Here is a 24,996-nt window from a genome sequence, read left to right as displayed (position 1 = left end):
CAACCCACACAGGGTTGCAACCTGATATATCCACATGGCATATCAGAATCATAAGTTGTGCAATGATTTTAGGACAGGGAGAGGCCTAGGTTCAAATCCCAACTCAAAGCAACATGCTCATTCCTTACAGCCACGAAGTGTGTTGAGCGACCTTGGATAAATGACATATTAACATATTAACACACTGTATATACCTCGGATGCTCTTTTCAGCTTCAATAGTCATCTGGTAGGCAGGAAAAGGAATAGACTGGGTTCCTCCATCTTTAATAGTAGTGTAGAAGGAAATCCACAAAATTTCTCACATCCATTTATGAAAGGTGAAAGAACTCAATCCACTTTTACATCTGGCCTTCCTAGGAGGGAAGGACGAGGTCTTATTCGAGAAACAGCAAGCCATAATAACACCAGAACGTCTTTGCTGCATTGGAACAAAGATCATTTTCCCAGTGTGCTGCCTAGACAGTTTTAATGGCTGGCCACATAACCTGGAAAGCTGTCTGTGGACAAACGCTGACTCCCTCTGGTAACCTACCTGCCCACAGACTGTCTCGCTAGAGTGGTGCATGCTCTGGTTATCTCCTGCTTGGACTACTGCAATGCGCTCTACGTGGGGCTACCTTTGAAGGTGACTTGGGAACTACAACTAAGCCAGAATGCGGCAGCTAGACTGGTGACTGGGAACAGTTGCCGAGACCATATAAGACTGGTCCTGAAAGATCTAAATTGGCTCTCAGTACGTTTCCAAGCACGATTCAAAGTGTTGGTGCTGACCTTTAAAGCTCTAAACAGACTTGGCCCTGCATACCTGAAGGAGTTTCTCCACCCCCATCGTTCCGCCCAGACACTGAGTTCCAGCTCCGAGATCATCCCCACATCCTTCAAGGCAGGCTAGGGGTATCCATAGCGCAGGATTGGACCATGTGCTTTGCGTGTAGCTCTTCTGTCCTGGGCAGCATATCTGGGGTGGGCTGGGAATGTCCCCCCCCCATCCAAAACCCTGGAGAGCTGCTGCCAGTCACTGCAGGCTAGTGGAAGGATACTGAGCAGCTTGAAGGTGAGCAGAGGGCGACCAGGATGATGAAGGGTCTGGAAACCAAGCCTCATGAGGAACGGTTGAGGCAGCTAGGTATTTTTAACCTGGAGAAGAGGAGACTGAGAGAAGAGCCATCTTCCATTATCTGAGGGCTGCAAGAGGGAGCAAGCTTGCTTTCTGCTACTCCAGAGGGGAGGGCAGGAGAGGAGATTCAGACTAAACATTAGGAAGAACTTTCTGATAGTAAGACTCTCTGGGATGGTGGTGGAATCTCCTTCCTTGGAGGCTTTTAAGCAGAGGTTGGGTGCCAATCTGCAAGGGATTCAGCTGCAATTTGGGGAGCACATAGCACCGGCCTACTTTACAGGGTTGTTGTAACCACACAGGGCTGCTGAGCATCCGAAAGCGCCTGGCAAATGTTGAGCCTTCCATTTCATTGTGGGGAACAGCTGCAGCACATCAGGAGGTGTCCCTCAACTTCCGTTTTCTCTCTCTCCTGCAGCCAAAGGGGCCGGGCTGGATTACCAAACAGGCAAAGTAGGCACTGGCTTATGGGCTCCACACTTTTTAGGGGTTCCACAACAATGGATCAAAATAATATTGATTTGATCTTGAAAGAAAATGACAATTTTCTAAGCTTTCTTAGTTCAATGTTATTCCAGCGTGCGCACAAGGCCTGCCCCCACCCAGATTTTGACCACCAAGGGGCCTCCACAGGCTTTAATCCAGCACTGCCCCGTGAACAGCCCAGTATATCTGAAGGAGCGTCTCCACCCCCATCGTTCAGCTCTACCCCCACCCACTGAGGTCCACCTCCAAGGGCCTTCTGGCGGTTCCCTTGCTGCGAGAAGTGAGGTTGCAGGGAACCAGGCAGAGGGCCTTCTCGGTAGTGGCACCCACCCTGTGGAACGCCCTCCCATCAGATGTTGAGGAAATAAACAACTATTTGACTTTTAGAAGACATCTGAAGGGAGCCCTGTTTAGGCAAGTTTTTAATGTTTGATGGTTTCTCGTGTTTTTAATATTTCGTTGGGAGCCACCCAGAGTGGCTGGGGAAACACAGCAAGATGGGCAGCATATAAATAATAATTTCTTTTTTTAAAAAAAGCGAGATGAGCATTGCAACCTTGTAGTAGCCTTTGACTGGACTGAACCATCCAGGGGTCCTTTACCTTTTTTATAGTTGAGATTCCTGCATTGCAGAGGTTTAGAAGAGACGAGATCATTTCCAACCCTACATTCGACGCATCCTCTCTTTTGCAAATCCTTTTGCGCAGGGATTCTTTTAAATAATGCTTTTTTCTCGTAGAGCGGCACTGACCTGAGTGGCCACTTCTAACCTGGAAAACCGGAAAGGCAACATTCATTAGTATAGCTCTGTGAGAAATGTATTTGCCACTGCTGTGTGCTGTGTCTTGAGGGCACTGAAACACTCTCTCCAGGATGACCAGGAACCAGTGAACTTCCAGCAGCCGATGGACTAAAGCAGCTGTCATCCCTGCCCACTGGAAACATTAGCTGGGGCTGAATCTTCCCGGCAGTCTCAGGTAGCAGTATGTGCAGGTAAGGGGTGCAGCTGAAAGGTACGGAGAGTCCTTACTTCAGCCAATCACTAGGCAGAATGGGCAAGCAATATTTCAAAAAGTAAAAAACCAGGAGACCCCAAAAGTTGAGCTTCTTTTAGGAAGACCCCAAAATTGATTAGCTTTTTAAAAAAGAAAAAACAAAAAAAAGAAAAAAAACCATGCTTTCCTAAGATCCAGGACAAAGAACTACCTTTTGGAAATTCCCCCTGGACTTCAATTCTGCCTTTGAAATCCTGGTAATATCCAGACATATGGCAGCCCTGTTTAAGATGGCTTCGCCCCTGCAGCCAACTAGCCAGCTAATGAAAGTTTTTCAAAACAAGTAGGGCTCACACCTATGATTTCCTTAACTTAAAGTCGTCTAGACCACAGCGCTGTAATTTCAAGACACCAATTTTGCTACCTTTAAAACACTTAAATTAGCCAGTCCATAAACCGCATTTGGCCTAGTGTAACAAAGAAAACATAATACTACTTGGTTCTTGTTGTTTAAAAAATGCACTATAGTTTTTGTACCCAAATGAAACTCCAGCCAGAATCACTCCATAAAAGTGGCTGAGAAAAGATGAGTCTTTTCAGAAACGGTTTAAATTGTGCAGGGATGATACTGCAAAAACCAGGACACCCTGAAAGTTGTTGAGCTTTTTTAGGAAGACGCCCGTTTTTTGCATTTCTATGCTGGATAAAGTTTTGCCCAAATCTCAAAAGGCTATTCTAGAGTTGGGAAAGTTTCAGAAATGGCCAATCAAAATGATCAAGCAGTTGGTGCAACTCACTCTTAAGGAAAAATTGCAACATCTGGAGGTTTTGGCTTTATCTTAAACATCTTTTTATCAGGGCAACAGCAGAGTAGGTATCCTTTTAAGAGCAACAGCAGGTACTGTAATAAAATCAAAGAAGCAGGAGATTACCTCATTCTTATCTAATTTTTAAGTGCAAAACAACAGAATGACAATTGTGCCCTCTAGGTCTAGGTCTAGCAATTTCTGAGGACTGCTCCCCAGTCCCCATGTTTTTATCAAATGTGCAACAGAAATTCAACAGCTTAAGACAATGCAATTGCTGCATTTCTACAAACTAGTGAATTAGGGTTTTTATCCACTCTCAAAAGAGCTCTGCTAGAAAAATGATAGCAAAGCTAAACAGGATTGACACTTTTTACATAAAGAATTGCTCATTCAGCATAAGCAGAACACGGGCAGAAATTCCTAGGTGAAGCTTTTTAAAAAATAATAATCTGCCTATTACGCAGTTTATGTTGAATACTCAATTCATTTCTTAAAAGAAGAATAGGTGAAGTTTATCATGGTTTGAGTGTTGGCATAGGAAAATCTCTATCTATTGGGTTCTGCCTGCTATATAGCTATTAAAGGCACAGACTATTTGCATGCAAGCATGCATGTGACAACCCAAAACTTTAAGTTTAGCACCTAGCAGAGGCTATTCTAAGTCAACACAATTCCTTCTGCTTTCTCTTTCTCTCTTAAAACTGACTTAGGGGCTTTCCATCAAGCCTATCTTGCTCTCTCCCCCACACTTCCCGAGTTTTGATAAAGCTCTGAGTAATCTGAAAGATTGCTCATCTCATTTTGACATTTTGGTTGACCTTAACAAAATCCTGCTGTGGCTGTTGGATTTTTCCCAATGGACCTATAATATTGGTTTGCATCAAAGAATGCCAAATGTAGCCATCCTTGAGATTATAATTGGAGATAAACTATATTCTACCACCTAAAGATGAGAATTTATGTCTGATGGGGAGGGGGTAGGATACTTGACATAAACCAATAAGCAATGTGACTTCCATAAAAGTGAACCACCTAAAATGACTTGTAGGAGTGTTTCTCAAACAGTGGGCTGGAAGGCACCAGTGGGTGTCAAATCTCCCATTCCCAGGGAAGGTGAATGAGCAGGGTGATCACTGAACAATTCCAGGCACATCTGGAGGATGTGGACCATTTGGATCCTTTTCAGCTGGGATTCAGGCATCATCATGGGACTGAAACCACCTTGGTCGTGCTGGTCAGTGATCTTTGGCAGGCTAGGGACAGAGGTGGAAATCAGCGGCTTTTGATACCATCAACCATGGTATCCTTCTTTTCTTTTCTTTTTAATATTTATCAATGATTTTCAATTTTATACATTTCAATAATTTTACAATGCTTTTAACATTTCAAAACTCGACTTCCTTCCCCCTCTTTCTGCGGTTCCTTAAATTTATTTTTTAGATTTTCTGTATATTCCAAATTAACTTAACTTAATCCTTTATTCATCTACTTTAAATGTATACTCTTATAAAACTGCAGGTTATTACAATAATCCCACCAATGTTCTTATCTGTTTACAGTTTGTTTGTAAATATTCAACAAACCATTTCCATTCTTTAAAAAGTTTGTTACCTTGATTTATTTCTCTGCTATGTTTCACTATTTCTGTGTATTCTGAAAGTTTTTGTATCCATTCTTCTTTTGTTGGGACTGTCTAGGGGAGCTAGGGGTACTGTTATACTGTGGTTCCGCTCCTTCCTCCTGGGCCGTGTCCAGAAGGTGATGTTGGGGGTTCAGGCCCCTGAGCTCTCACTTGTGGGGTGCCTCAGGGTTCCGTCCTCCACTCCATGCTTTTCAACATCTACATGCAGCCGCTGGGAGAGATCATCAGAGGGTTTGGGCTGGGTGTTCATCAGTATGCGGATGATACCCAGCTTTACCTCTTGTTTAAATCAGAACCAGTGAGAATGCTGAACATCCTGTGTGAGTGTCTGGATGCAGTTGGAGGATGGATGGTGGATCATGGATTGAGGTTGAATCCAAACAGAACAGAGGTACTGTTTCTGGGGGAAAGGGGGCAGGCAGGTATGAGGGATTCCCTGGTCATGAATGGGGTAACCGTGCCCCTAAGGGACCAGGTGCACAGGGAGACCAGGGAGTCATGATGGACTCACAGCTTTCATGGGTTACTCCTGCATCCAGGGCAGCAATCTACCAGCTCCACCTGGTACGCCAGCTGAGACCCTACCTGCCTGCGTATTTTCTCACCAGAGTGGTACATGCTCTGGTTATCTCCTGCTTGGACTACTGTAACGCGCTCTATGTGGGGCTACCTTTGAAGGTGTCTCAGAAACGACAACTAATCCAGAATGTGGCAGCTAGACTGGTGACTGGGAGCAGTCGCCAGGACCACAACACTGGTCCCAAAGTATCTAGATTGGCTCCCAGTACGTTTCTGAGCACAATTCAAAGTGTTGGTGCTGACCTTTAAAGCCCTAAATGTCCTCAGCCCAGTATACGTGAAGCAGCGTCTCCACCCCCATCATTCAGCCCAGACACTGAGGTCCAGCTCCAAGAGCCGTCTGGTGGTTCCCTCCCTGCAAGAAGTGAAGTTATAGGGAACCAGGCAGGGGGCCTTCACAGTAGTGGCACCCACCCTGTGGAACGCCCTCCATCAGATGTCAAACAGATAAATAACTTTATGACTTTTAGAAGACATCTGAAAGCAGTACAGGGAAATTCTTAATGGTTGATGCTTTGTTGTTTTTAATATTTGGTTGGGAGCTACCCAGAGTGGCTGGGGTAACCTAGTCAGATGGCAAAAATAAAATAAAATAAAATAAAAATTCCTTCCAGTAGCAGCTTAAAGACCAACTAAGTTAGTTCTTGGTATGAGCTTTCGTGTGCATGCACACTTCTTCAGATACACACTCTGTGTATCTTTTTGTTTTGTTTTGACTATGGCAGACCAACACGGCTACCTATCTGTAACCAGTCAGATGGGTAGCAGACTGGTGACTAACAGCAGCAGCAGCAGCAGCAGCAGCAGCAGCAGCAACAGCAGCAACAGCACTTTCTAATGATGGATGCTTCCATATGGCTGTTTATTGTGTATGGGTGTTTATTGCTCTTATTAGTGCAAGTTTTTGTAGTGTCCACCCATTGCAGTCTTATTTAGGAATAAGTCAAGTTTTAAAGGACTGTGCTACATGTGAAACAACAAACATGCTTGCCTATGAATAAGACGGCTTCTGTTTCCTCCATGTGTGAAACATTTCAGTTAGGGGATTCTGGTTGAAATCAACCATGCAGATTCAATCTAATTTTAAAGAAATTTGCAGGAGGAGGATTATTCTGTTTCTTTCCTACAGAGTTTGACTGAACTGTGTTTTCTTCTTTTCTTTTATAAGCAGGTGTTTCCGGCATAGAAAGAAAAACATCTCTGTGGTTAGACTATTTCCGTTAGTGTATGAACCATCACATTCACCAACCTGCTTTTGCACTAGACTGAACTACGTTTGAGGTCTATATGAAAAATCCAGTGCTTTGAGTTTGCAGTGTATCATCGTAACCCTGTGCCAAGTTTTATTTCTCACCTTTTGGAGACTTCCATGGTTTTCCAACAATAAATGCATCATCATTGTATTTTATTAGAATAGAAGGCATTTGGGCTACCCGGTTTCTGAGCATAGGAGCTCTGCTGGCTCAGTCCGCATGCTATTTGCATGGTGACAGAAAACAACTTCTGCCCTGCCCAAAATGTACAGTGGAACCTCAGGTTACGTACTGTCCTCCTTACGAACGCTTTGGGTAACGACCTCCGCTAACCCGGAAGTAGGTCTCCTGGTAGTGAACTTTGCCCCGGGATGCGAGCGGAAGTCGTGCGCTGGTGGCATGACGGCAGCGGGAGGCCCCATTAGTGAAAGCATGCCTCAGGTTAAGAACGGTTTCGGGTTAAGAATGGACCACCGGAATGAATTAAGTTCATAACTGGAGGTACCACTGTACATGGAAGACAGAGGGAATTGATCCACCCAGGCCTCTTACATTTAATATTAAGTACCTGTGAAGTTTGCATTTTCTGAGGTGAATTCCAGGACATATTCTGGAAAATCAGGATGTATGGCAGCCCTAGAATAGTGCTTTATTTGATCTTGATCATTGTTTATTTTACAGGTATTGTGACTTTTAACTTAGGATCTAATTATTAATATTGATGTCTGATGCTTATTATTTTTATCTAATATATAAATTATACATATACACCCACACACATACACCCACACACACACATTTTACCATTCTGTGTATATATGTGTGTGTGTATATTGTTTTATTATTATGTTTTTTATATTAACGTGTGTTGTAAGCAGCTCAGAGTGGCTGGGGCAACCCAGCCAGATTCGGGGAGGGGGGTATAAATAAATTATAATTATTATAATCATCATCATCATCATCAAATCAACCTTTGGAAAGGGCTACATTCTTCGCCAGTGTTTTACTTGTGGCAAGGAGTCTCACAGCTCAGCTTTCCTCCACCTCAGTACGTACATTTTCTGTGGAGCACAGCGACTCAGCCTTCCCATTTGAGGCAGCACAAGTCAATAAAACGAAGTCCAATATCCTTCGCGCTCCCTCGAACAGCGCGCGCGCAAAATTCTCCGCTTCCCCTTTTCCCGCACGCGCAGGAAGATTTTGCGCACGCGCGGAGAGGTGGGTTTCCCCCCTCCGCCAAGCGAACTCGAGAGGCGACGGCAGCGTGGGCGCATGCGCGGCAAAAGCTCGAGAAGCTCGGCGGCTTTCTGGCGGGAAACCTCGCGGCGGCGCACCCCCCCTCTCCTGCGTGGGAGAGTGCGGCGCGTGATGTCACAGAGCCTGCCCTCCCGCGCCTGCGCTTGGTAGTGGTGGTGACGTGCCGGGTGCTCGCGAGCCGGTTGGTTGGATGGAGGCGGTGCTTTGTTTTAACCCTTTCCTCTGCCACTTCCCTTGCCCTTGCTGTTTCTGAGAGTGGCGAGCGGAGAACCATACGTCCGGATTTCCCAGGACATTAAAATTTATTTATTTACTTATTCATTCATTTGCGAACACACAGCCTGGAGATCTTTATGACCGCCTTACTTAAATGTACACCTAAAAGCATATCAAAATCCAGCAGTAGTGGACTGTTAAGTTGTGCATGAACATATCAAATAACACAGCGATTCTTCAAACAGCTCTTCTTTATTCAGAGGCCACAACAGAACTGAAAAGGGCTCAGTCAGCCTGCTTATATAGAGCTCCAGTACAGCGTTACTGTAGCAACTTTCTAGAACTATCCAATCACTGAATGTCACTTTCGATCCTTCATTTGCATACAAACTATCCAATCACTGAACGTCACTTTCGATCCTTCATTTGCATAACTACAGTATCCCCCTGTATGCCCAGGGAGAGAACTTCAGTACATAACATGGACAGTAGTAGTTAACTTCCTGATGGGTCAGTTGCTCCATCCTCCTCCTGCCAACAGGTAAGCATCAGTAACTCACCTGGTAAGCATCTCTGTCCCACGACAGGAAATGCAGATAACAACTTCTTGCTGGTCTTTCTTAATGTTTCCCATCGGTATCCCTTCCTTCCTGCGAGGAGCTCAGCGCCGCCTTGCAACAACGACCCTGTGAGGTAGTACACAATCGGTTCCGATGATCCACAGAACCGCTTTATACCTCCCTGCTGCTTCAAGATGAAAAAACACAAATGTTGCATGCTCTGCTGCTAGATTCTGCGCTTCCAAGAGAAATATTCACCAAAGGATGGTTTGCGCCACAAACTAGGCCCCAAATGCAAGACAGGTCACTTTTAACCGTTTGTCCCTGTTTCTATTGTTATAGGAATTCTAAGGTCTCAAATATAGGATAAATGTTGGTAATTGCACAAGTTAACATACATAAGTACAGTGCTTTTTCTGGGGGATACGCAGGGGTATGCATACCCCTAAGCATTTTGTGAATGGACATGATATGGTCAGATATGTATTTGTGGCCTCATAATGTGTGGCCTCATAAACTAGACAGCATCTTAAGAAGTAGAGACATCACCTTGCTAACAAAGGTCCGTATAGTTAAAGCTATGGTTTTCCCAGTAGTGATATATGGAAGTGGGAGCTGGACCATAAAGAAGGCTGATCGCCGAAGAATTGATGCTTTTGAATTATGGTGCTGGAGGGGACTCTTGAGAGTCCCATGGACTGCAAAAAGATCAAACCTATCCATTCTTAGGGAAATCAGCCCTGAGTGCTTACTGGAAGGACAGATCCTGAAGCTGAGGCTCCAATACTTTGGCCACCTCATGAGAAGAGAAGACTCCCTGGAAAAGACCCTGATGTTGGGAAAGACGGAGGGCACAAGGAGAAGGGGACGACAGAGGATGAGATGGTTGGACAGTGTTCTCGAAGCTACCAACAAGAATTTGACCAAGCTGCAGGAGGCAGTGGAAGACAGGAGTGCCTGGCGTTCTCTGGTCCATGGGGTCACGAAGAGTCGGACACGATTAAATGACTAAACAACAACACAACAACAATGTGTGTAGTGGCCTGATTTAAAAACAGATGCGTTTGGCTCATAAAATATGGATGTACGGCACTTATATAGATTTCCCATAGATCATTTATGCATTATGCATACATAAATAACATACTCTGATACCTAGGAATTTCAGTCTGGGTTATCCCCAACAAAAAGGATTTTGTTTTTTGGGGAAAGTAGTTTTAAACATCCCCTCCCCCCAATTCATTATAAATCATTTCCCAATACACTTTTACCTTTTTACATGTCCACCACACATGAAAAAAAGTTCCCTCAGCTTCTTTACACCTCCAACACATATCTGATTCTCTTTTATAATTCTTAGCCAACCTACTCGGAGTTAAGTACCATTTATGAATCATTTTTGAATAATTCTCTTTCCATGAATAACATGCAGTAAATTTCAGGTCACTTTTCCAGAGTTTCTCCAAGAGGTTGAGATTTATATTGTGTTTTATATCTATTGCCGAGTGTGTCACTGGAGTTTTAACAAGCTCGTTTTTGTTTCCCATTCTAGTAGAAAATTATACATTTTAGACAAAAGTTTATCCTTATTTTGTAAATATAAGTGCAACAACTTTGCCAAATATGCACCAATATGTTGCCCATGTTCGTATGGTCGGTAAATCAGTGACACAGGTCATAGGGTGGGGATACTCCCTAGGAAAAATATTGTAGAAATTATATATTGGCTTGCAAATATGAAAATATAACAACGGAGCCCCAATGCCATCCTTTGGAAGAGGCAGAATCTCTCGGGCAGCTGTATGCGTTGAGGCAGGTGATAGACGGAAAATAGGTAGGAACAGAGCTGGTGCTGATTCTTACTTTTGTGGTTTTATTTGCAGAGAAGAAATGTGAGCAGCAAGGGCTTAGAGGAGTTCTGGCGGAATAGTTTTGTGGTGATATCCCTTCACCTCTGTCACCTGGCACGTCATTCTCAGGTTACCAGATCTGTAAGGGCCATGAGAAAACAGAGGGTGACTGATGATCGTTGGAGCTCTAGAAGACGATGCCACCCTGACTATAGCTGCGGGAAGAAGCGGGAAGAAGTATGGCAGAGTCTATTGCTTTTATGCTCTCCGTATGAGGTTGCCCTGGGAATGAATGTTTTCACCTAGAGAACGGCTTGGGATATATATTTTTGTCTACAGCCAGAGGAGCAAAGCTTCTCCACAATGAAGCTCAGCTTTGCCTTTTGCCTCTCCCTGGTTTTTGCAGTGGGAATGCTTCATGGTAAGAGACTTTTTCCATAGCAGGGAGGCATGAAGGAGGGTGTTAGGGTTGAAATATGGCAACCCTGCTACAGACTCCCAACAATTTCAGTATGCAGAGATGGAGATGCATAATTTTAATAATTTTAGGGAACTAGGAGGGTGTCACTACATGGCAGCATAGTCTCATGGAAAGAAACAGGGTTAGCAATGAGGTGGAGGGAATGTTCTTTCATAAGTAGTGGGCCTGTAGAAGGGTAAAAAAGTATTGGGAAATAATTTATAATGAATTGGAAAAAATGTTTAAAAGCACCTTTCCAAAAAACAACAACCAGAGTCCTTTTCGTTGGGGACAATTCAGACTGAAATTCCCAGGTGTCAGAAGAGGTTATTTATGTATGCCACTACAGCGGCCTGTGTTTTGTTAGCCCCAAAATGGAAAAACGGGAGATGTCCTAATCAAAGAAGAATGACAACTTAAACTGAAGGAATATTCGCAGCTTGCAGATCCAACTTATAGAATAAGAGAACAAGAAGAACATTCATTTAAAGAAGATTGGAAAATGTTTATTGAATATAATGGGGGAGAATTGTGTACACCTGAAAACATTGGCAGCAGTAAGATAAATTCAACAGTGTAAATAAGTTTTGATGGATGTAACAGTGGAATACTGAATGGTTTAGTTTATATAAAATATGCAGGGATTTATGCTATACAGAATGAACCAAGGAAAGAGAAGAAGGGAAGGTCACTGATATTTTAAAGTTGTCTAAATGAATATTCTAAATTGCAAAACAGAAAATTTTACATACAGAGAGAGAGAGAGAGAGAGAGAGGGAGGGAGGGAGGGAGGGAGGGAGCTTTTTCTTCTAAAAAATGTTTAGGGGTACTCTCATTTTCCTACTCATATTGAAATACTGCCCCTCAACGAGGCCAAACTTAGACTCACAAAATGTTTAGGGGTATGTTTACCTCTGCATCCTCACAGAAAAAAGCACTGGAGAGAGAGAGAGAGACGGGGTTAGGGTATGGCAACCCTGCTACAGATTCTCAACAATTTCCATATGCAGAGATACAAATGCATATTTTAATAATTCTAGGAAACTAGGAGGGTGCTTCTACATGGCAGCATAGTCTCATGGAAAGAAACGGGGTTAGGACAGAGTTTTAGCACCTGAAGTTTAACCTTCATGGTTTCCTTTTAAAGAACTCTGGGCATGCTGTATTTTTGGGAGGTGCAAATAATTCTTTTTTAGCAATCCCAGCCCCGTTATTGAACTACAGTTTCCAGGGTCCCTTGACTTGCAGCTGGTTTACATTTCCCCACCAAGTGCTTAACAAACTATCCCCATCAACCAACCTTGCCTTTTAAAATGTATAATATACTACTGCAAATATCAAAATCGGCTTGTGTGGCTCTGGAAGTCAGAAGCCAAGTAAGTTTACAGTGGACAATGTAAAATTGAATATATCTGTTTTATACAGTTGCTAAGGCAGCACAAGGGAAATATGCTCAAATGCTCTTTAATGAGCTCTTTGAAGACTATTCAAATGCTCTCAGACCAGTGGAAGATACAGACAGCGTACTGAATGTCACTCTTCAGATCACTCTCTCCCAAATAAAGGATATGGTAAGTAAAAGAGGTCTATATTCTACAGATGGAAAGCCCCTGATCTTGTCTGTCAGTTTTGAATTGCAGAGGCTTAAGGACTTTTGTTTTTGTCTCGCTGCTTCTGCATACTTGAAGGAAGACTGTGATATGGCTTGATTCTCTCTTTTTTTTTGCTAAAATCCCATGGTTCCTTCTCTGACTCACTAAAAGGGAATTACAGGCTGAAACTTACATTGGATTTTGTTAGGATCTGTAACGCGCTTATCATCCTTGAGCTGCCTGGTTTATGGTTCTAACCACAATACTCTATTTGTTTTTTTAATCATAATTGAACATACATACTATTGTTATAACCCCTGCCCTGAGGCCTTATGACAAAGGGTGTCTAAGAAATAGAATAAAAAAAAATCCTGTATCAATGTTAGTAATGCACTCCAGTTTTCATTTCCCCATGTAGACAATTAAGACACTCCTTAAGATAAGAAGCAGTAGTTGAGCTACAAGTGAGTTAATGTTTTTTGTTACGTGATTATATCGGGCCAACACAGAAATATATATTGATCACAATCTAAAGAGGATTCTCTCTGCCCCGTTTGCCCCATATTCCTTCCTTGGGGTGCAATCTGAGAAGAATATGGGTATTCTAATTATATCGGTGGGGCAGATTGTGGAACTCCTTCCCTTCTGTCTCAGTTAGTCATGCCTACATCCTGTTGAAATCAGTGTGTCAGGGGGGCTCAGTAAACCTAGCCCAAACTTTGCCAACCTGGTCCCTTTCGGATGTTTTAAACCACAACTCCTATCATCCCCACCCCAGTTGCAGTCCTAAACAAAAAGCAAAATCTGACTTAAGCAAAGCAATATATATGACTGAAGATACTGCTGAGCTCTGTTTTTATGAACACCCAAAAAATGTAAGCAGACCACAAAGGTCTTTGCAGATGCATATTTTAATAATTCCAGGAAACTAGGACTGCTGCAGCCACCCACTGTGCCGATGCATGATGGAAAACTGCCATCATGACGTGACAAAGAAAGCACAATCTATAATTATGTCACCGAGGTTCTAACTATGTCAACTTTTCTGTGAATCAGCTCTGTGTGTTGCCACAGAGCAGTACATTCACTTTTAGATCTACAGCATGTTCCAAAATAACCTTCTGGATGTGTTGACTTGCAGACATGTTCGTGCGAGAAGCTTTAGCTGATTGTCAAAGCACATGCAAAATGTCTCAGCTTTAATTCTGGACATCTCCTTTTTTAATTAGTTTTTTATTTATATTTTTCAATTTTACACATTTGGTTATTTTACAATCAACTTAACATTTCCAAATTTTGTCTTCCTTCCCCCTCCTTCTGCGGTTCCTTAAATTATTATTGTTTATATCTTCTGCATGGCCAAGTTCATTTAACTTGCTCATTTATTTATCAGCTGTAAATATATACTCTTATAAAACTGCACATTATTACATTCATCCTGCCAATGTTCTTATCTGTTTACAATTTATCTGTAAATATTCAATAAGCAATTTCTCTTATTTTATAAAACGTTTGTTATCTTGATTTCTTTTTCTTCCAGTAATTTCACCATTTCTGCATATTCCATAAGTTTTTGTATCCGTTCTTCTTTTTCTGGGACTTCTGCTTCTTTCCGATTTGGGACAAGTAAGATTCTTGCTGTTATAGTAGCATACATAAATCAATTTCTATACAATTTAGGTAGTTCTTTCCCTATAATTCCCCAAAGAAAAGCTTCTGGGTTATGGTTTTTATAAAAGTTATTTTGAACATCCTTTTCAATTCATTATATATCATTTCCCAATAAATTTTAACCTTACTGCAAGACTACCACATATGATAAAAAAAACCTTCTTTCTCTTTACATTTCCAGCATTGGTTTGATTTAGATTTATAAATTTTTGCCAGTTTGCTTGGAGTTAGATACATCATTGATTTATCATTTTCATATAATTTTCTCTTAAACCATTTGTTGTTGTTGTTTAGTCATTTAGTTGTGTCCGACTCTTCGCGACCCCATGGACCAGAGCACGCCAGGCACTCCTGTCTTCCACTGCTTCCCGCAGTTTGGTCAAACTCATGCTGGTAGCTTCGAGAACACTGTCCAACCATCTTGTCCTCTGTCGTCCCCTTCTCCTTGTGCCCTCCATCTTTCCCAACATCAGGGTCTTTTCCAGGGAGTCTTCTCTTCTCATGAGGTTGCCAAAGTATTGGAGCAGCAGCTTCAGGATCTGTCCTTCCAGTGAGCACTCAGGGCTGATTTTCTTCAGAATGGATAGGTTTGCTCTTCTTGCAGTCCATGGGACTCTCCAGAGTCTCCTCCTGCACCAGAATTCAAAAGCATCAATTCTTCGGCGATCAGCCTTCTTTATGGTCCAGCTCTCACTCCCATACATCACTAAATTTTATATCCATATTCCACAATCATTCTCACGCTTCCATATCTGTTATGAGCGATATCTATTGCTAATCCCGGACATCTCCAGACAGGACTTTGAGATACTGTTTATCAGGGGAGCACAACCTATGGCTCCTTACATGTTTTTGGGTTCTCAGCTCTCATCATCCTCATCCAGCATAGCCCATTGTCAAGCATGATGGGAGTTGTAGTCCAGAAATACCTGGAGGGTCACAGGTTGCCCACCCTTGGGGTGGACAATATATGGTCTGATTCTGTATAAGACTGCTTCCTATGTTCCTAAGTTTAGGCCTCCTATCATATTCCAGGATGAGAGAAACCAAATTTTGACCGCCTACCTATGGATTCGACAAACGTGGTATGATGCCTATTTGAAGTGGGACAAGGATGAATATGATGGGTTGGATTCTATCCGAATCCCCAGCAATCTGGTATGGAGACCGGACATTGTCCTTTATAACAAGTAAGTCTGGCCTGGGAAGGTTTCTTACAAATGTACAAGCAAGAATCTAGCGCTATGCTTATTTATGTATTCATTGGTGGGGGAAATGAAGGATCTGGGGCCAGCTTGCAGAGAGAAGTTGCCTGGGGAAAGTGATAGATTTTGTAAATTGCATCCATTTTGCAGTCAGGAAGAGGGGACCGCCAGGCATTTGGAAACACAAATTGTCCGACAAAAAGTAGTTCTAGTTTCAAATGATCTTGTGAGCTTAGGGCCAAAAAGCCAGCTACGGTCACCTTTCATCTGGTTGAATGATCAACTCATGAAATCTTCACTTGCCCCAAGCTTTTGTTTCCTTTGACAGGAAATCTAGGTTATTTTACAACACTTGTGTTACTTCCATCAGACATCCCTAGTCACTGGGTAGGTTGTGGACACGTAGAATATTTTCTCTTTCATCTACGTAAGAAAAAGGATGTGAAAATTGCATGTGTCTATACCGAAAGGTGTCTGAATGCCACAGTTTCAAAAGTGCTAAGGAAAAGCTCTCTCATGCTCTGGCAGACAGCCAGGCGTGTCATGTTTTGAATTTGTTTGTTAAGGTAGATCAATGACAATTCACACACTGGCCATTTCATTCCAATATTGACTCTTGAGTAAAGTCATTCAGAAGGTATTCAAACTCTAAACACCTTTAAAGTATATATTGTCTTTTATGTGGGCAGTATGTTGTTGATAAGGGACACAGGTGGCTCTGTGGGTTAAACCACAGAGCCTAGGACTTGCCGATCAGAAGGTTGGCAGTTCGAATCCCCGCGACGGGGTGAGCTCCCGTTGCTCGGTCTCTGCTCCTGCCAACCTAGCAGTTCGAAAGCACGTCAAAGTGCAAGTAGATAGATAGGGACCGCTTCGGCAGGAAGGTAAATGGCATTTCCATGTGCTGCTCTGGTTTGCCAGAAGCGGCTTAGTCATGCTGGCTACATAACATGCTGTCTGTGGACAAATGCCGGCTCCCTCGGCCTATAGAGAGAGATGAGCGTGCAACCCCAGAGTCGGTCACAACTGGACCTAATGGTCCCTTTACCTTTACCTTTATGTTGTTGATGTTATCCTTAGTATTTATGAAGCATAATTAGAATCACAGAATGGTAGAGTTGGAAGGAACACCAACGGTCATCTAGTCCAACAACCTGCAGTTCAGGAATCTCAACTAATGCATCCATGACAGATGGCCATTCAACCTCGGCTTAAAACCCTCTCACGTAAAAGTAAAATGTGGTTGCTTGTTCAGCTTCATACATCTTCAATCAATTTAAAAATCTGCTATTAAGCACATTTAAAACTGTGGTTCTGCCTTTCGCACATGCAGCTCACAGTGGGACAGAGGCTCAAAAGCACTTTATGCAAGATGTGTGAAGCCTGCTTTAGTAAAATTATAGGTGAGCTGAGATGTGAACTGGGAGCTTGTGGCTTCCATCTCCTTCGAGCCTGTCTTGTGCTGTTATAATAATAATAATAATAATAATAATAATAATAATTTTATTATTTGTACCTCGGCCATCTGGCTGGGTTTTCCCAGCCACTCTGTACGGTTTCCACAAAGACCAAAAATACACTAAGATGTCACACGTTAAAAACTTCCCTAAACAGGGCTGCCTTAAGATGTCTTCTGAATGTCAGGTAGTTGTTTATCTCTTTGACATCTGATGGGAGGGCATTCCACAGGGCAGGTGCCACTACCCAGAAGGCCCCCTCCCTGGTTCCCTGTAGCTTTGCTTCTCGCAATGAGGGAACCACCAGAAGGCCCTTGGCGCTGGACCTCAGCGTCCGGGCAGAACAATGGGGGTGGAGACGCTCCTTCAGGTATACTGGACCGAGGCCGTTTAGGGCTTTAAAGGTCAACACCAACACTTTGAATTGTGCTTGGAAACGTACTGGGAGCTATGGGAGGGTGGTGCTGTGGTCTAAACCACTAAGCCTCTTGGGCTTGCCGATCTGAAGGTCGGCGGTTCGAATCCCTGCGACAAGGTGATTTATCTGAATATACTTATTGTTTTATATGTGTTTATGGTGTTGTTGTTGTTGTTTTAGGGCTGATGATGACTTTTCCGAGCCCGTGAACACTAACATTGTATTGAGGCATGATGGCAAGATTACTTGGGATTCACCGGCTATAACAAAAAGCTCATGTGTGGTGGATGTATCTTACTTCCCCTTCGATAGCCAGGAGTGCAACCTAACCTTTGGCTCTTGGACCTACAATGGTAATCAGGTAGATATTTTCAATTCTTTAGACAGCGGCGACCTCTCAGACTTTATAGAAGACGTGGAGTGGGAGATTCACGGCATGCCGGCTGTTAGAAATGTGATAACTTATGGCTGCTGCTCAGAACCTTATCCAGATGTTACATTCACCCTTATTTTGAAAAGGAAATCATCTTTCTATATATTTAACCTGCTGCTTCCTTGTCTGTTGATATCTTTTCTGGCTCCACTGGGATTCTACCTCCCAGCAGACTCTGGAGAAAAAGTGTCTCTGGGGGTCACTGTTCTGCTTGCCCTGACCGTGTTTCAGCTAATGGTTGCGGAGAGCATGCCTCCTTCTGAAAATGTGCCCTTGATCGGTAGGTATCTGAGCGTTTATACTTTTTATGTAATTGAGCTGTGAGGGGTCCTTTATTTGATGATCTTGTTGCCTGCTATGGAGCAAGCCAGCCCCTCCAGAATAAAGGGGTACCTTGGTACTCAAACTTAATCCATTCCAGGAGTCTGTTCGGCTCATGAACCCGTTCGAAAACCAAGGCACGCCTTCCGATTGGCTGCAGGAGCCTCCTGCACTCAAGCGGAAGCCGCGTCGGATGTTCGGCTTCTGAAAAATGTTCACAAACTGGAACACGTACTTCCAGGTTTGCGACGTTCGGGAGCCGATTTGTTCGACAACTAAGTTGTTCAAAAACCAAGGTACCACTGTATGTGATGACACCAAACTCACCTCCTTTGCTGCAACTCAAAGCCAAACGTAGTCTTTAGGCTAAGATGTCAAGAACCTTTCATACAATAAATAAACTTACATATCCAATTCATTTCACCTTATTGGATAGAATGTGGCAAAACGTAGCTTAAGTCCCATTGATTTTGATGGTTCTACTTTAAGCAAGATTTAGTCTGTGCTATGCATTTCTTTAAGTTCCTCAAACGTGACACAACCCTAACATTTGGTACAATGCATTGCAAAATAACAATCTCGTATTTAATGGGATAATTATCCCAACAAGTCCAGCTACAATGTGCCATTGTGGGGAGGGGGCTGCAGAGGATGCCTCTGAGCTGATAGGATAAGAAATAAAACTTAGTCCTGCCTTCTTCCTCATCCCCTATGTTTGGCCTTGCAGAGCTGGTGGTGCTTTGTCTGAATGCCTAAGGTGCATCCTGAAATGATAACTTTGGGGCTATGAAGCAGTGATTCCTTCCCTGGGGAGTATGCCTGGTGCCAACCCAGGTACATTTAAGGCACTGGGAGTTGGAGTCAACTAAGTTGTTCTGCTGCTGAAAGTCGGCCCAAGGATTCAAATTAGTGCACTTCCCCATCTCCCTCGCAATGCCCCCCACCTCACCCAAATCTACTCCGAAGGATTGGGAGAACCCTCAGACTGGCGCATAGCGTTGCCAGACAGGACAATTGTCATAGTGCAACATTAAATTCAACTCTGGGCAAAGACTCTCTCCGTGCTGTTGCTTGTTGTATGCTATTTGTCTTAGCATGCTTTACAGTGCTTTGGAAGTATTGACGAAGGGCAATATTGATTTTGTAGAAAACAAACCTACAGGGTCTACCTGGCCACTTTTGGAGACAGAGTGATGAACGAAGAGCCCTTTTGTTTGATTGCCATAAGGCAATTTTTTGTGCAAGTGATAGTTCACATATGGACAGATTCCCTAGACAAAAGGAAATGTGGTCCTTTCAATGATGCTAATGTCTTGTAATAAGGTAGAGGGACCCCTGACCATTAGGTCCAGTCGTGACCGACTCTGGGGTTGCGGCGCTCATCTCACTTTACTGGCTGAGGGAGCCGGCGTACAGCTTCCGGGTCATGTGGCCAGCATGACTAAGCCACTTCTGGCGAACCAGAGCAGCACACGGAAATGCCGTTTACCTTCCCATCAGAGCAGTACCTATTTATCTACTTGCACTTTGACGTGCTTTCGAACTGCTAGGTGGACAGGAGCAGGGACCGAGCAACGGGAGCTCACCCCGTTGCGGGGATTCGAACCGCCAACCTTCTGATCGGCAAGTCCTAGGCTCTATGGTTTAACCCACAGCTCCACCCGCGTCTTGTAATGATGTCCACCAAATTCACTGCCAGCTCTGGTTGTCATGAACATGATCGTAACATTGGATTCTGCTTCGGACCATTCTGATACGGGGCCAGATTCAGCTACCTGGTCCTCCTAGGGAAAGCCCACACAAGGACTTCTGCTGGCACAATGGGGCATTCCCCTCTCCAAGCGCCTCTGGGGATGGGGTCAGGAGATCCCTTAGAACAGTACTCATGTGGAGGAGAGGGGAGTTTGTTTTGTTGGACCAGCAGAGATGCTTTCACAGAAGGAAAGGTAAAGTGGGTGGCGGGTGATGCTGTGGTCTAAACCACTGAGCCTCTTGGGCAGGCATAGGCAAACTCCGGCCCTCCAGATGTTTGGGACTACAATTACCATCATCCCTGACCACTGTTCCTGTTAGCTAGTAATTAAAGGGTAGTATTCAACTAAGTGGGGACGCAGTTGGTGCTGTGGGTTAAACCACAGAGCCAAGGACTTGCCAATCAGAAGGTGGGCGGTTCGAATCCCTGCGATGGGGTGAGCTCCCGTTGCTCTGTCCCAGCTCCTGCCAACCTAGCAGTTTGAAAGCACACCAGTGCAAGTAGATAAATAGGTACCTCTGTGGCAGGAAGGTAAATGGCATTTGGCGTGGTGTTCCGTCATGCCAGAAGCAGTTTGGTCCTGCTGACCTGGAAAGCTGTCTGTGGACATACGCCAACTCCCTCGGCCTGAAAAGTAAGATGAGTGCTGAAACCCTATAGTCACCTTTGACTGGACTTAACTGTCCAGGGGTCCTTTACCTTTTACCCTTTTTTTACCACAGAAGGAAACATGTCCTGGGATAGCCCAGGGTCATGGGTTCAAGCCCCACGTTGGGTGAAGATTGCAGGGGGTTGGACTAGATCAGTGTTTCCCAACCTTGTGCCTCCAGCTGTTTTTGAACTACAATTCCCATCATCCCTGACCACTGGTCTTGCTAGCTAGGGATGATGGGAGTTGTAGGCCAAAAACATCTGGAGGCACAAGGTTGGGAAACACTGGACTAGATGACCCTTGTGTTCCCTTTCAGTTCTACAGTTCTATGATTTTGTGACCCTATACCACTTTGAGCTCCTTGGAGGAAAGGGACAGAAACGTAATAAAATAAGCAATAAACATCTAGAACAGCGCAGTGTTCAATTCCCCCCTTGATTGCTTGTTGTCGTTAATTCAAGCATTTGAGCCGTCTTTCCCCCTCACCTCATAGGTAAATATTACATTGCTACTATGACAATGATCACAGCATCCACAGCACTGACCATCATTATAATGAATATCCATTACTGTGGATCAGGAGCCAAGCCTGTCCCACAGTGGGCGAGGGTGGTCATCTTGGACTACATGTCAAAGATCTTCTTCGTTTATGACGTTGGCGAAAACTGCACAAGTTTGCAACGTGTCAAAGAGCGGGACCCAAAGCTGGAAAAGACGGATAGCGCTTGTCGAAAAGACCAAGGCAGATACGAAGGGACGAGGAGGCCACTTGCCAAGATCCAACACAGCAGCTGTGACCTCAAAAAGAAGCCCCCAGATGATGTTTGTGACGGCAGTGGAGTCCCGGGTGAAAATGCCAGGGATATTGTTAGTTGCTGTTCCTGCTACAGAATCCTGATCAAGAATATTGAGTATATCGCTAGCTGCGTGAGACGCCACAAAGCCAACCACGCCAAAGGAGTGGAGTGGAAGAAGGTAGCCAAAGTGATGGACAGATTCTTCATGTGGATCTTTTTCATCATGGTCTTTTTCATGAGCGTTTTGGTCATTGGCAAAGCACTTTAAGGAGAAATGCAACCAGGGCCGCATATTCCTCAAATGCCCCTATGTTATATTAAAAGAGCTTCGCCCGTGATGAAAGTGGATGACGTGTCTCTCCCAACCCTAGAACTTCATTCTTATCGAGTCTTCTCCAATTCCACGTGGGGACAAAACATGTGCTTTCAGGATGAAGGTCTGCGATCTGAACCGCACCTGACTTGGAAATAAACTGCACGGTACTTCCTTCCAGGTAAATGAGTACAGAACAAAAGTGCATATGCTTATAGTTTTCCCTACTGTGATGGACACTTCCTGAAAGGAAGAAAGGAACTATAGAAGTCCAATTATCTCCAACAAAAACCAGTTTGGTCAAGGACAGAGTCTTAGACCTGGATCAAGGAGGCTGATCTCTATATGTACCTGTCTGTCTGTCTATCTGTCTGTCTGTCTGTCTATTTCTCTCTCTCTCTCTCTCTCTCTCTCTCTCTCTCTCTCTCTCTCTCTCTCTCTCTCCTTCACTGAGCTTGTTAGATGGTTTCGTGCAAGTTTCTATCCCTCATTCTCTCTCGGTTTCGTGCAAGTCCCTATCTCATTCTCTCTCGCGGTGGTGGTCAGGATAAAATTAGATGACTGTACGTTAAGCTCGAGCTCATTGGAGAGAGCAGGTCTGATAAATAACATAATGAATTCTTGCATTGAGTGGGTTCTATGATTCTATTATTGCACATATCCACATTCATCAGCTTGACATCTCATCGTCCAATTATGATAGCTATGAAAGATGCTTAGATTAATCTTGTCTCTTGCCCCTTGTTACTTGTTTGTATAGTTAATGTAAAAATAAACATAATAAAAAGCAATGCCTTTTAAACCAGCAACCTTTTGGAATTTTATAGATTTAAGGTTAACTTTTAAACTAACAGCTTGCAACATCAACTCCTTTTAAATTTTTTTGGTCCTGCTTGAATTTGTCTAGCTCTTCTTTCATTCTTTTCCTTTTTTCTCTGCTGTCCTTTCCCCTCTCCCCTCTCTCTATCCTTTTTTCATTTTTCTCCTTATGCCTCTCTCCAGATCATGGAGAGTGGCAACTCATGTGCAACCCAACATGTGTGAGGGTGCAACCCACAAGTATTTAAAGTGAATTATGTAACGTGACTGTAGAAGTGCCATATTCCTAAAATCTTGTGTGTGTCCAACTTGTTTTGTGTGGCTTTTAATTCCTCCTGTGCTATTTGCAGGACAAAAACCTGGAAATGTGTGTTTGCCTATTACATGGAGCCCATTCAATTAATTCAGGTTTTATTACTGCAGCATGCTGCAAATTTGCCGATGCAGTCTAGGTCATAAACTGATGCTGTTAAGTATTTCCATTCAGCCAAGTAAGGTACCTGTGTTGTAGGTTTGGAAACCCTGATATTCTAGACAGACAAATTCAGGGTGGCACTGAAAAGAGATCGCAGTCCAGAGGTCATGCGATAAAACTCATTTTCATAATTGTTATAGCTAATGGGGAGCATGCTGGCAAAGCTGTCATTTAAGATGCCGTAGAATCCAACTGAGCTTGCAAAGCTATGCCTTTGTCATTGTCATTTGTCCCTTCCACCCCACCCAAGATCTCTTCGGAGGAAGGCGATCTTGGACGATCGTATAAATGAAACATAGAATTTGTAACGGTAGGCTTGGCCTTTTGTGCAGAATAATTAAAGATGTAACTGTATCGGGACTCTCATGTATAATGCAAGCCCCAAAGGACAGGTCGGATGTTAAAGGAGCATGTGGCGAAGGGCCACATTGAGTGCAAACTTATCGATTACAAGGGGTTGAAAAATGCCCACTTTCCTCTTTCACAAATAGGTATGAACCTTGAAACGGGTATACCACAACCAAGAGGCGTTTATAACTGGCCACGTGGGTACAAAGCAAGACTATCAGTTTTCCTAATACCGCAGGAGGCATCAGTAGGATACTGATTTTTATAACAAAATGAGTCAGGGTGTTTCTTCTTCTTTGGCGATTCCTCGTAGCCGAGTAACATTGTCTTCCATGAACACGGTTTTAAGAGTGAGTCCATACGTGACTGTGGGGGCCAATTCTGGATCCACACATCCTTCCACAGTGGGGACATAGTTTCTGGGCAGGAGTTGATCACGGTGAGGGCTTGCCAAGCGTGCCTTCCTCTTAGCACGTTTCTCCCTTTTGTCCTCAGTTCAAGCATCTTCAAAGTCCATGACACCTTTGGTAAAGGCTGTTCTCCAGTTGGAGCTCTTGCAGGCAAGTGTTTCCCAGTTGTCGGTGTTTATACTACATTTTTAAAGATTTGACTTGAGAGAGTCTTTAAAACTCTTTTGTTGATCTCCAGCACTACGCTGTCCATTTTTAAGTTCGGAATAGAGTAGTTGCATTGGAAGATGATAATCAGGCATCCAAACAACATGAAGTTGATGTTGAAGAATCATTGCTTCGACACTGGTGATCTTTGCTTCTTCCAGTACCATGGCATTAGTTTGCCTGTCTTACCAAGTGATGTGTACAATTTTTTGGAGACACCGTTGATGGAATCTTTTGAGGAGTTGGAGATGGCATTTATAAGTGGTCCACATTTCACAAGCATACAGTAAGGTTGGTAGTACAATAGATTTGTAAACAAGCATTTTGGTTTCCCTGCTTCGCCCCACCCCACAGCTTCCCTTCACGGCATATTCTCTACCCTAAAGTCACTTTTCCCTCAGCTAAGCTCTGATTCCAGGAGTTCCGTGCTCAGTGCACAAATAGGAGCAGACAAACCAAAGGGACAGAAAGGATGGAGAATACTCTATGGTTTGTGTGTTCATGATTCTTGGGGTACCGTCTATAAGATTCCAGATAAGTAGGGAATTGTCACATCGGTCCCAAGCTGGAACGAACTTTGCAGGTCATTTAACAGGTCATTTAGTCCAGTGTTAGGTCCACAGATGTTGTTGGACTACGACTCCCATCATCCCTGCAGTGGCGTAGCAAAGTCAGGTGGTACCTGGTGCGTAAAATTTCTTGTCACCTCCCCGCCACATTGAAATTATTAAAAGAAGGAAAAATAAGATACTTACAGTTGCAAGTCTTATTTGCTGGTTTATTTACTTAACATTGTGAGCCTAAGCACTTAAAACCATTTTTCATGACGGAAATGTCTTATGAATGATTATTATTTTTTACTTTATTTCGCTATTTTGCAGCCTACTATTGATGTGGAC

At 43.5% G+C, this 24,996-nt stretch overlaps 2 protein-coding genes across 7 annotated transcripts in view; one reads left to right on the top strand and one right to left on the bottom strand.

Moving 5' to 3' along the window:
* Positions 1–2,639, bottom strand: part of LOC309377412 (uncharacterized protein) — a 48,814-nt gene extending 46,175 nt beyond the window's left edge. For 2 of the 3 annotated variants that reach the window (XM_081924657.1, XM_081924658.1), the window contains exon 1: positions 2,208–2,639. In XM_081924657.1, coding sequence (XP_081780783.1) covers positions 2,208–2,531 — 324 coding nt within the window. In that variant the 5' untranslated portion in view covers positions 2,532–2,639. The remainder of the gene's footprint in view (positions 1–2,207) is intronic. The other variant, XR_014171528.1, reaches the window with a different exon arrangement.
* Positions 1,078–22,662, top strand: CHRNA9 (cholinergic receptor nicotinic alpha 9 subunit). Of its 4 annotated transcripts, XM_081924557.1 has the most exons (8): positions 1,078–1,278; positions 6,802–6,849; positions 9,014–9,219; positions 10,800–11,187; positions 12,652–12,797; positions 15,525–15,679; positions 17,750–18,282; positions 21,222–22,662. In XM_081924557.1, exons 4-8 carry the CDS (start codon positions 11,130–11,132, stop codon positions 21,791–21,793), a joined length of 1,464 nt encoding a protein of 487 aa, XP_081780683.1. In that variant the 5' UTR covers positions 1,078–1,278; positions 6,802–6,849; positions 9,014–9,219; positions 10,800–11,129; the 3' UTR covers positions 21,794–22,662. The 4 variants fall into 4 exon arrangements, with proteins under 4 accessions (XP_081780683.1, XP_081780685.1, XP_081780684.1 ...); XM_081924558.1 differs by lacking the exons at positions 1,078–1,278; positions 6,802–6,849 and adding an exon at positions 8,845–8,897; XM_081924560.1 differs by lacking the exons at positions 1,078–1,278; positions 6,802–6,849 and having other exon boundaries at positions 8,872–9,219; positions 17,750–17,922; positions 18,172–18,282.
* The last annotated feature ends 2,334 nt before the right edge of the window (positions 22,663–24,996 follow it).

This window comes from Podarcis melisellensis, assembly GCF_964234715.1.
Source record: "Podarcis melisellensis genome assembly, chromosome: 9".
NCBI lineage: Eukaryota > Metazoa > Chordata > Lepidosauria > Squamata > Lacertidae > Podarcis > Podarcis melisellensis.
This window is presented reverse-complemented; position numbering and strand designations above follow the sequence as displayed.

Coding starts and splice junctions, on each gene's coding strand:
- CHRNA9 (XM_081924557.1), top strand. CDS start 11,130: ATGAAGCTCAGCTTTGCCTTTTGCCTCTCCCTGGTTTTTGCAGTGGGA. Junction 11,188..12,651: donor TGCAGTGGGAATGCTTCATG/GTAAGAGACTTT, acceptor TGTTTTATACAG/TTGCTAAGGCAGCACAAGGG. Junction 15,680..17,749: donor GACATTGTCCTTTATAACAA/GTAAGTCTGGCC, acceptor TTGTTGTTTTAG/GGCTGATGATGACTTTTCCG.